The sequence below is a fragment of the Acartia tonsa genome, chromosome 14, assembly GCF_053477335.1.
Source record: "Acartia tonsa isolate MP-2025a chromosome 14, ASM5347733v1, whole genome shotgun sequence".
Classification (NCBI taxonomy): domain Eukaryota; kingdom Metazoa; phylum Arthropoda; class Copepoda; order Calanoida; family Acartiidae; genus Acartia; species Acartia tonsa.
Genome location: NC_137273.1, coordinates 6,210,589 through 6,222,885, shown reverse-complemented (window position 1 = coordinate 6,222,885; position 12,297 = coordinate 6,210,589). Strand labels below are relative to the sequence as shown.

At 33.1% G+C, this 12,297-nt stretch overlaps 1 protein-coding gene across 1 annotated transcript in view; it reads left to right on the top strand.

Moving 5' to 3' along the window:
- The window catches only part of Clbn (Nuclear export mediator factor NEMF homolog Clbn), a 31,104-nt gene that overhangs the window by 10,110 nt on the left and 8,697 nt on the right, over positions 1–12,297 (top strand). Inside the window, exons 14-20 of the mRNA XM_080148182.1 lie at positions 7,535–7,649; positions 8,003–8,071; positions 8,485–8,618; positions 9,003–9,099; positions 9,873–9,926; positions 10,303–10,365; positions 11,607–11,683. Coding sequence (XP_080004308.1) covers positions 7,535–7,649; positions 8,003–8,071; positions 8,485–8,618; positions 9,003–9,099; positions 9,873–9,926; positions 10,303–10,365; positions 11,607–11,683 — 609 coding nt within the window. The remainder of the gene's footprint in view (positions 1–7,534; positions 7,650–8,002; positions 8,072–8,484; positions 8,619–9,002; positions 9,100–9,872; positions 9,927–10,302; positions 10,366–11,606; positions 11,684–12,297) is intronic.

The window sequence follows — 12,297 nt, the reverse complement described above, 5'->3', positions numbered from 1 at the left end:
TTTTCATGTCTGTGGACTGGACAACTTTGCATAATATTGATTTTCTCGTTGCGACTTTGTTCCATTTTACATTGATTGGGCTGTGAAGGAAAAAGTTTTAAGGAAAATGTCCGAACCATTTTCCTGGAAAATAAAATTTATTTATTTTTCCTCAACATTTTCCCCTAGTATTTTATGTACAAAGTTACTTATTCTAGTAAGTGTATTTACATAAAGACAATGTAAATAATATAAGCATCTTTGTTTATATAATGTCTCCTCATTGATTTAGAAAAAAGTACATTGCTTTACTTACAAAAGGTGGCCGAACATAAAAGTACTATTATCCCGCTATTCTCCCAATAGTACATTTAATGCAAGCATATCAAAACACAAACGGAGCTTCATGCAGTAGGTCTATTTTTCTCCTGTTTAAAATTCAATTTTAGTTCGTCAATTAAATTTTAATAATAATTTAATATTTCTTAGTAAATGCCGTTTATATTCTAAACATTAAATTTCAACAGTTCATTTTGTCTTATGAATACTTTTCTCGCAATTTCCTCCGTGAAATTCATAGGCGTCCAAGGGGGGGGGTAATGGGCCATTTGGCACCCCCAAACGATTTTGGGGGTGCCGTAGGCACCCCCAAAATTTTGTGAACAATACCCCCCCCAAAAAAAAATTACCCCTACCTTGGGGGTGCCGTAGGCACCCCCAACGATTTTGGGGGGGGGTAATTACCCCCCCCAAAATAAATGTTCTTTAAAAAAAAAATTTACTGTCCAACCAGTTAAAACAGTTCTTAACCATGATAACAAAAAATTTAATAGTTTGATCATGTTTTATTTGCTTGGGCCTTTATAAGGGCTAAAACCATCCCGGGGATCTATGATGTAATTGTAAAGCACTGAAGATTCCATAAAATAGATACCTAACTAAATTAAATATTTCATTAAATAATGAAAAAGAATTTCTATAGGCGATTTCTTTTGGGAGGATGTCAGGGTGTCTCAAAACTAGTTATAAAACTTACCAGGACCTATAAGACGCTTCACTTTAAAGTAAAATCATATTGGTTCATTGGTTAGTGAGTTAATTATTGTATTTTTATGTTCTAAAGAATGAGATACTACTATATATTTGAATAGTAGTGGCGCCCTTAGCATCTAAGAACTCGTGTTTTCTAAAGGGTAAAAAGGGAGGAGAAAAATTTCCTAAAACCACTCAAAGGATTGACCTATAATAGTGTGGAACCATCATGGGATCTATGTGAAGCTTTCCTAAAAAGGAGAACTCAGTATTAAAAGTAATGAAATCTGAAGCTATAGTCAAATAAACCTTACTTACTACTTTATGTTATAAGATAGTACTTATTAACTTAATAGATTAGGTAGGTGCTTTTTTTACATAATTAAATTACCCCCCCCAAAAATTTTACCCCCGGGGTAAATTAGTTTGGGGGGGGTAATTACCCCCCCCAACAGATTTGGGGGGAGTATTTACCCCCCCCAACAGACTTTAGGGGGGGTAATTACCCCCCCCAATCAAATTTTACCCCCGGGGTAAAAATTTTGGGGGGGGTAAAAAAAAATTTTGGCGCGCTTCGCGCGCCATTTTACCCCCCCCAAACACGAATTACCCCCCCCCCCCTAAAAATTTTTACCCCCCCCAAAAAAAAAAGCTTGGACGCCCCTGGTGAAATTGAATGATTTATCACGGGAAATTTTGTCTTTATAGTTTTAGACCAAAGTGAAGACTTAGGTTAGTACAAGCACACACACACGCACAAAATTTTCCTGGGTCGTATGACAGATACTCACACAAAACTCGATTCTTATGTATCATGGCATTTTGCATAATACAGAAACATATATAACAGTCGGTGTTAATACTATTGAATTTATACATTGTCCGCCTCTCTAGTACATTGATAGTGCAAACACACTCTCTATTTGTGCACTTATGGCATATTATAATCTTTTATCAACCATTCTCGCATTCTCTGTATAGTACAAACACAGCTGGGATATCAGAACACTTGCTGTGGGTCTTCTCTTTACTCTAGCGGAGGTTTCGTGAACTAGGAATCTGTATTATACAATATTAGTTTTTCACAGAATTTTAGTTCATGAATCATGAGAGGTTTGGTGTAAAGATTTGAATAGTTATATAATTTCTCTTTTGTTAGATTTCTATTAAAAACTGGCAATTATCTTAAGTAATGTCAACATTGAAAAATAATTTAATTAAGCATAGTTATAAGCAGGGATAAGGGATGGGAAACCTGACCGAAAATTAGGTCTCAGCCTCCTTTTAAAAGTGATGGGGCAACTTTTCTTTTTTGCCTATAAAATCAACTCATTTCCCCCAGTTCCTCATTGGCTGAAGGCCAATATCCAATAGCCTGAAACTTGCTTTTAGCATTAACCAATTAATTAATAACAAACGCGTCCCCCAGTTCATTATTGGCTAAATTAATTCAAGCAAACATAAATTTCTGCTATTAGAAAGACAACAATGGAAACTTTTTGCTATTAGAATGACAACAATATATATGACGTTCAATCACATCAACTTATTATTAAATTTACACATTAATAAATGTCCATATAGCAAAACATAAATTGAGAGATCGTTTTATGAAGACTGAGTAGGATTCAACATTTTATACTTTAGAACAATGTGAAAAACTCATGTCTTTAGACAATTTGAAAGTTACATTTCATGTGGAATTGATAACCCATCTAAATGATCACAAATACAAAACTAGTTCAATATGTAAATAAAAGTGTACTGTGTTTTGTTAAAAAAAAAATTTCATTAATTTTGGTAAAAATTATTGCACACTTAATTTAACTTTTCTGTTAATATTTAACGTAAAATAATTTTTTTTTAAATTCTTAATTTATATGTTTGCTATGGAACAATTAGTTGATAGAATGTTACCCATGTACTTATTCAATTCTACTTAATTTATTTATTAAAGCTGGGGAGCTAAAGCGGTGTTTATTTCTATATACAAATTTTGGGGTGAAGTAGATCCCCCCTTAAAATGTTTGAAAATAAATCAGATTTAACCATCTCAAAAAAAACTTTTTTTTAAATGGGGGGGGGGGGGTTTGGCGAAGTAATAACGGGATTCTACTTAAAGCCACTAACATATTGGTTCTTTGAAAAGTTTTTATTATATTTTATGATAGGTGAAATCAACTACCTGAATTCTATTCTATACTTTTTTTCTTTGCATTCATATAATAGCTATTTCATCATTGTTCATAGTTTTCAAATCTAACTACTGCGTCATCCCGAAACTAGTTTTTTAGGCCTAGTTGGAAAATAGGCCTGGAATAATATTTTCTTACGTTTCCCATCCCTTATCCCTGGTTATAAGTATCATTACAAAAATATACATACATATTTTTATATAGCAGCTGAACAATTCTAAATTTTGCTTACATTCTAATTTAGTCGGACAGACGGACTTACACTGATGGTGCCATTACAATTTTAAAACATTCTTATGAGTAGTTTTTCTTAACTTTGGTTTAGGGATGGTTTTATACTATTTTTTATTCATTCCTGAAGCAAAAATCCTCTAAAATTTATTTTGTAGTGTTATCATTCTGTAAAAGTAACCGCTGGACTAATTATATAACTATCTGTAGAGCTTTTAAAAATGGAGAAGTTTAAATCCCAATCGGTTCAGTGGTTAGCTAAAGGCCTTAACGGGCAGATGAAAAATAGGGTAATAAAAAAATTGCACAACGCAGAGCATGTTTAATCAAACAAACACACACTAAAAGTTATAACAATCAGAATCAAACATACGACAAATATAACACAAAATAACAAACAGACAATTGCAAATATTGGACAATTTTGAACACAAACAGAGCATTTCTTTATAGCAATACATTACTATAGTTAAGCAAATATGGGTTAAACAAGGATGACAACATCCATAAAAGCGAAGCACTGAAACGGTAGGACAAACGTACATTAACACTTGTCTAGTGTCTGAACTGAATAATCAGAATATAAAAGTATCGAAAAGGGTCGAATCAAAATTGTAAGTAAATTTGTTGAAAAACTGCTTGATACAGGATAATGTTTTGGACATACTTACATTTTTAGGACTTGATTATAGAGTTGCTTTGCTTATACTATTGTTCTTTGTTGTCCCAGGAATCAATATACCAAAAATCAGATCAAACTGATAATTAGATCACATAAAAATTTGTTGTTAAAAAAGTAGAAAAATCAACATGTTTAAAATGGACATACGGACATTCTGGTAATGATTATAGAATTGCTACGCTTTCTAAATCGTATCTAACTACTACAGGAATCATCATGCAAAGTTTGAAATCGATAGGACAATACTAACATGCCTAAATTAACGAATAAAAGCTATCTATCTCGGACGGACGGACGTACGGACCGACCCTAATTGTAGAAGCTTCGCTTTTAAAAATCATATCTTATTTAATTAAAGCTCATAAAACAGACGGGAAAATAAAAAGCACATACCTAACTTTTTAGAATTAAAATTCTTAGGGTGATCTAAGATTAGGATTATTGTTCTAAACTAAAAAAGTTTTTAATTGTTGATTTGATTGGGTTTCAGTGAAATTGTTTGGGGATTGATTTCTCTTTTGCTGGCGGTATCCTCCCCCAAAATATTTATAAACCTTCCCTTGACCTATGATAAGTTTCATTGTCAATGAGAACTATACCAGTTCAGAGGTTAGCGAGATCTTTCAGTACACACAACAGATAGACAAACAAATTAAGCATCGTACAAAGTGTAAAATCAAAAGGCTAATACAACTTGCGTCAGAACAACTGTTTCTCTAAATGTATAGATCAATACAACCCAACATGTCTCAAACAGAAAGTTACTCAAACAACACACAAAGACTCAACAACAATTGTTACAAGAAAGAGCCACAGTCACACAATGTAAAACCAAATAAACAAACTTCAACACTGTTAAACATATCCCAAGACATAAGAAATAACAACACAACTTAGACAATACAAACAAACACTAAAAGTTTTGAGTGTGTTTATTTTCAATATGCCAGCATTTCTGGAACAATTTAGACTCGGATATCAGAACAGGGGGGCCATGTAGTTCGTTACAAGATATCTTTCTTTGTATTATATATTTCCAAATAATAATAGTTGGGATAGGTTTGCAACATTTTCAAAATGTCAGTCTTTGAAAGATTTTTGTCTGGATGTCAGAACTTTGGTAGGAAGAACACGTATATATTATTATTGCCGCCTGTTGCGCTGATAAATAGGTGTGTCTTGAATGTTTGTCATGGTTGTCCTTTTCTGAGGCCTTAGTACCCGAATTCCAAGAAATAAAATTTAATTTGTGTCGGGTATCAGAACAGGCTAAGGGTGCTTGACATATTTTCCTTGAATGTATTAAGTCAGAGGAGGGAAGCAGAAATGAGAGAATTGACTAAACTGCTCATGCTCGCAATATATTGCTGCAGAGAAAGAGGGGAGCAAATCACATTGCAACAGCAAGTGCTTTTGACACTATTTCAATTTATTTAGAGTGTCAAATAAATAAAAAAAAAATCTTTTTTAGTGTCATTATTTTGTGTGCTTTTTCAACGTTTTTCATTTTAGAAAGTAAAACTATGTTGGATTAATATGAAGTTTATGCCATAAAAATGTCATTTGTCCACCAGTCCTCTAATATATCTCTACTAGTGACACACTTATTGATGGAGTTAGATGCATATGTACCTGTTACTTCTGCCATATTTCCATCATCATTCCCTACATAATACAATGGCTGCTGGGATATCAGAACATTGTTGTTGCACCTCACTCTTATTCATTCTCTATGTACTTAGAATATTTATTGGAGGATTTTTCTACATAGTTGATAGATAGATAATAATACTGTTTGTAATTCTTTTCACACAAAGTAAAATGATGTATGTCTCTCCATCTGTAGCAAAAGATCTAATCAACCACTGGACCGATTAGTTTTCTTCTATTAAGAGTAGGTATATTTCTTAAGGTATAAAACTGTATATTTTGGGGTTCACAATTTTTTTTTATGTACCTATCCCATAAGTGTGTGAGTTTGTTAAGATATCTTAAACGGTTTTAAGCAATTGGTAGAAAAAATAAGTATTGTCCATGAGCTTTTTTAATCTAATAGGGTGGGGGGGGGGGGGAGATTGCCCCCACATTCCAAAAAAATGTTTGTTCTCCCTTCTTTTCAAACAACTCAAGTTTTGGAGGGGAGAATTACCACCATTCGGGTCTAAGCCCGATAGGCTAGGGTCAAAGTCACTACGATTATATAAAGTAGTAAGGTTTTAGTGTGTCCAATAAAATCCCGCTAACCACTGAACTGAGTTCCCCTTTTAAGGAAGGAGCTAACATCAAACTTTAAAGGGCATATTACCTACAGTTTTCATGTAGTTTATACAAAAACAAGGATGACAACATTCTTAAAAGCGAAGCTCTGAAACGATATGACACACGAACATTAACTATTGTTGAGTGTCAGAACTGAATATACAAAATATGAAAATATAAGGTTTGACGTAAATTTGTTGCAAAACTTATTAAATGCAGAATTCTGCTTAAGGACATACTGACATTTTAATACTTGATTATAGAGATGCTTCGCTCATAATATTGTACCTTATTGTAATAGGAATCAGTAATCAAAAAATCAGATCAATCAGATGATTTTATCACATAAAAAATTGTTATTAAAAAAGTAAAAAAATCAACATGTTTAAAATGGACGTACGGACATTCTGGTAACGATTATAGAGTTGCTACGCTTTCTAAATCGTACCTAACTACTACAGGAATCACCATGCAAAATTTGAAATCGATAGGACAATTCTAACATGCCTAAATTAACGAATAAAAGCTAACTATCTCGGACGGACGGACGTACGGACGGACCGACCCTAATTATAGAAAAGCTTCGCTTTTAATAATATACGTAGTTTATAAAAATCATATTTCTATCTAAGTACAAAAAAAATAGTATCAGCAAAGTACACAAAATACTGGGATATCAGAACTTAGTTTCACATTAGTATTTGCAGTCTGGAAATTTGCTTATTATATATACAGTTGCAATTTTTGCATGGTAGTGCATCAAACAAGAATATTTATTTTAATACCTGGCACAGCATTGAAAAGCTACCAACAATTCACGTCACTTTGTGTAAAAGTAACAGGATGTTTGTGTGTGTTTATACCTAAAGATCTCGCTACCCGATGTACTGACATGGTTCTCCTTTTGCAGTGAAGCTTTTTTTTAGGTCAAGTAAAGGTTTAGTACTATTTTGGGATCGGTACCTTAACCTCTTAAGAGAAATCTCCCCTGAAAAATACCAACCAACTTCCCACAAAAATAAAAGTAATTTTAGTTTTTAAAACGACTCTGATTTTTAAGAACCCTGCTAAGTTCAAACTGTGTACTATATACTGGTTTGTCATTTATGTTAATTAATTGTTGAAAAGTTCTTTTCTAAATTATAAAATATTTCAGGAGATAATCAAAGAGGCAACAGAAAATGGGGACCCTGTGGCGTCCAGAATTAAACAACTCAAGTTTGAAGTCAACCATATTGTCCTCCTTCTCACCGATCCTTATGCTAATTTAGGTAATATCTATATGTTGATGTGTAAAAGATTTACTACTTCATTTTTAAAAGAAGGGTACTTCCTTCTGTAACGGTAACTCCTTATTGTTAAATTAGAATTGTCTTATCGATTTTTATCTTTGCATGACGATGTCTGTAACAGTTTAGAAAGCGAAGCAGCTCTATAATTTTTACCATTAAGTCTGTAGGTAAATTTACATAAAACATGTCGGTTGTTGATTTTTTTACTGTTAATTTAAGCATGTCAGAATTTTTCAATTATTGATTTCAAATATGGCAGAATGATTTCTTTAATACATATCATTATGTACAATTTAGAAAGCATAGCAACTTTAATCGTTAAACTAATTTAGATGAATCATTTGACGAGGAAAATGAAACGGAAAAAGAACCTTCAGAGATGCTTGTAGAAATTGACTTAGGCAAGTATTTCTTATCAAAGTAACAGGGTGTCTGTTTCTGTGTGGGTCAGGACCTTAAAATCTCCTTGCGAGTTAAGCTTCCTTTAAGGAGGGAGTATCCCCCCCTCAATACCAAGAGAAATCCACCAAATTTTGTTTTCCTTTATCTTTTCAAATACTAAAATGAAAAAAAATAAGAATCAGCTTATTGCACTCCTCAAGTGTGTCCGGACGCATCCAAGGTCGTAGCCCCTAGTTTTTAATTAAAGTAGAAAAGACATTTTTTAATAATAATTTCTTATCACTATTGGACCATTTCTGAAGCTTTACGTGTTTTTTTTTTTATCTATTTTCCGATTTAAAGGATAAAGATGCCTACTTAGTTTTGTATGTTATGTTATGCAATTTTGGTGTTAATTTACTATTATTTACAGATTTCAGTGCACAGGCCAATGCAAGAAAGTATTTTAGCCAGAAGAAGCAGGCTGCCAGCAAAGAGATCAAAACCATTCAGAGCGGCACTGTGGCTCTTAAGAGCGCGGAAAAGAAAACAAAACAGTCTCTGAAGGTATTTCATTATTAATGCGAATTAATGCTGCGTCGCTGGGCGAGTTTTAGTAGGTATGTTTTGTTGCTAACCAAGGGAGGGGTTGGACATTGGATTGTAAATTACACTGGTTCTTAAAGTTTTATTAGATCTCTTATTCTTTGGCTTTAAAACTTTGGGTACTTTAAATAAATCTGGATTTGTCGGTTCCAGCAAACAGTATCCAAAAACCTAATTTTTAAATCTACAGAAGGGTTAATTTTGTTATTCATCATTGGGATGTACATCAATTTGCCTTTAATTGTCTTATCCATTAAGATCACAAACGTTTTTTTCTTAGTCTTTAAAAAAAGATTTATTCAGATTGTTTTGAAATTTTTTTTAAAATGTTATTTTTATATTTAGGAAATAGCTACAATTACAAACATAAACAAAGCAAGGAAGGTCTATTGGTTTGAAAAATTCTTTTGGTTCATTTCAAGTGAAAACTTTCTGGTTATAGGTAAGTTTTGCATCTTATTTACTACCTGTAACAAGGATGACAACAGCCATAAAAGTGTAGTTCTTAGGTAGTTTACCGGTCACTGAATCTTTTAAAGAACTGAATTGAAAAATATGCCTGTACTCTCGCTTTAGGAATTACCATTTGAACAATCACCAAATATAGACGTTTTAAACCTGAAATTAGGGATAGCAAAATGGCAATCCGTCGAATTTTTGGACCGGATTCGGATTCTTACAAGAATCCGTTCAAAAAATGGCGGATTCCGGATTCTAGCAATATTTTAAAAGGCTTTTTAAAAAAATGAGTGTTACATATGTCCTAAAAAATAATGTTCTTGGTGTTCTCTATAATTCACTTCCGAGAATCGAACCAGATTTTAAAAGATTTTATATAGATGATGATAATCTTTGCCTTCAAAAAGGGGGAGTTGAAAGAAAAAACTCAAGACGCTAATTTTAGCCTACCAATTAAGAATCCGAATCCGCTATTAAAAAACGGATTCGGATTCCAAAATTGACCAAAAATTGGGCGGGTTCCAGATCCCGGATTCGGATACGGATTGCCAACCCTACTTGAAATAAACTTATAAGTTATTACAGGTATAAATCGTCCTTCGTAAAAATAAAATTTTGTTAAGTTTTGAAATGAATAATATGATTTTGCCATGCTAAACTTAAAATATACATTTTCTGATACAGACGGATGCATAGAAAAATTGTACATTCAAGCATATAAAAAATATACCTAACTATTTTATTTTCTGTTTAAAGGTGGTAGAGATGCACAGCAAAACGAATTAATTGTTAAAAGATACATGAAATCAGGATTGTTTAAAGTTGATATTAAAAAAAATATTTTCAATATCTTTTTCCCTTTCAAAATATTTTTAGTAGCAAAGCTGATCTTTAGGTTACTTGTTACATATATATTACCAAGAAGGGAGGGGACCTTATACTGGTAACCATAGTTTATAAACATAAGACTTATATTAAATCTTAAGTTACCAACCATTAGTGTTATGTATTATAAGCCAATACAGGGGATATACATCAATTTGTTGTCTATTGTCTATCCCTTTAGAATCTCTGAATATTTCAACATAAAAGGATTACTACTTTTCCATTGCATTATTGCAAGAAAAATAAAATTTGCATGCATTATATTTTCATATACTTTAACAAATATAAATATGGTTAATAGTTGACGTATATGTTCATGCAGATCTTCATGGTGCTTCCAGCTGTGTCATCAAAAATCCTACAGGTAAGAACATTCGGATCTACTGCAGTTCACGGTAAAATATTGCTGGTAACGAATATTGCCAAAAATCTATGAATTTTAAAGGTTGCTGGCTGCCAAACGTGTGAACGTACATATCATACCCGCACACCATTTTTAGCGGCATAAGAAGGCCTACAAATAATCTGGAATAGCCAAGATCCAATGATGCACATGGTAAGCTTCACTGAAGAAAATCCGCGTAAAATAGGTCTTTTTCGCGCATTTCTATGCACTGCGAGATAATTATGCATTATTGATTTATGGCTATTTCAGATTATTTGTAGGCCTTCTTATGCCGCTTAAAACAGTGTGCGGGCATGATCTATAGGTTCAGCCGTTTGGCAGCTAGCAGCATTTAAAACTCATAGATTTCTGGCAATATTCGTCACCAGCAATATTTCACCGTGAACTGCAGTAGATCCGAACATTCAAAGTAAAGTAGTGAAGCCTCTTTTTTCTTTTTCCATTTACAAACCATTGTATTCCCTAGTATAAAATCCAGTGGGAGCCGTGGCAGCTGGGAGCCGTGGAGCCGCCATATTTTGCTGGAGTCGGAGCTGTAATTTTCGTTAAAAACGGCTCCGGCTCCGGAATAGATAAATAAAGAGATTTTTTACAAATTTTAATTTGGTAACTCTGTTTTGTCATGTGCAAAAGCCCTTTTTAAGTTTTTCAAGTCCATTTTTATCAAAGATTGAACTTTTAAAACCTTCAAAAGTCAAAAATAAAAAATAGGTTTGATTTTAGGTCAGAGCCGGAGCTGGATCCGTAGCCGTATTTCCAGATACGGCTCCGCGGAGCCGGAACTGCACCAAAATCAAACGGCTCCGAAACGCTGCACTGATAAAATCTTCTTTCTTTTCTAAGTGATTCTTAATATGCTCATCAATTTTAAACCTATGACATGAGGACAAAAAATATCTTGAAATGTGTTGTAACTAAGTCCTGAGCGGCTTACATAAATTTTAATAAAAATAGAGAAGGACGGAGGCGAAACGTCATTAAATGAGCTGCTTAGCCAAATCAAAGTACATTAGGTACCTAAATATTTTTGGGAGAATTTCTTTGAGTTTTTTTTATAAGTGACACAGCTCTCCCCCCACCCCCTCCTCCCCCTCTTTGAATTTGTGAAGAATATAATAATTCTGAAAATAAGAAGTTACAATTTTTTAGAAGGTTGGTATAAGGCATGGAACACAAATTTTCAAGAATTTATTTTTTAGGGAATCCTGTGCCTCCGAAAACACTAAATGAAGCTGCTCAATTTTCTGTCTGCTTTTCTGCTGCTTGGGACAGTAAGGTGAAGTTTATATATAATCCTATACATCCAAGTAGTTTGAAATCAAAAGCTTTTTAATAGTTAAGACAGAACCCCTAATTGTTGGATTATTGAACTTCTTACTAGTGGCTGTATCCCTTGCATCTAGATGCTTAAAAACAAAAAAAAGTAAGGATGGAGGGACAAATAAACTAGTTTATACGACCGATGTGAAGCCATTCTAAAATGTAGATCTTTTATCGGATTTAGTACCTATAGTGGTTAAAAAGATCATACTGATCAAAGTAAAAGCCTTATTACTTTATATACTGTGATAGTGGTTGCCTTTTAGCCTTAGGGATGGGTTTATTTTTCTGTCTCAATTCTTTTTCCAAGCCAAAAAGAGTTCTTAGCAAGCGAAAAACATGTACGATTGACTGAAAATAAACGTCTCTTGGTTTCTTTTGAGCAAAGACGAAAAACTGAGGTGGATTCTTAAAAAAAATTTGCCCCACTAATCGCTTAATGGGGCAAAATTGTTTTCGTGGAAAATCCTCCAAAATCACATAAAAAATCTACAAAAATTAAATAAAATTTTATGTTTATAACCCATCTATGATTTTGTTTAATTTTTGTAGATTTTTAATGTGATTTTG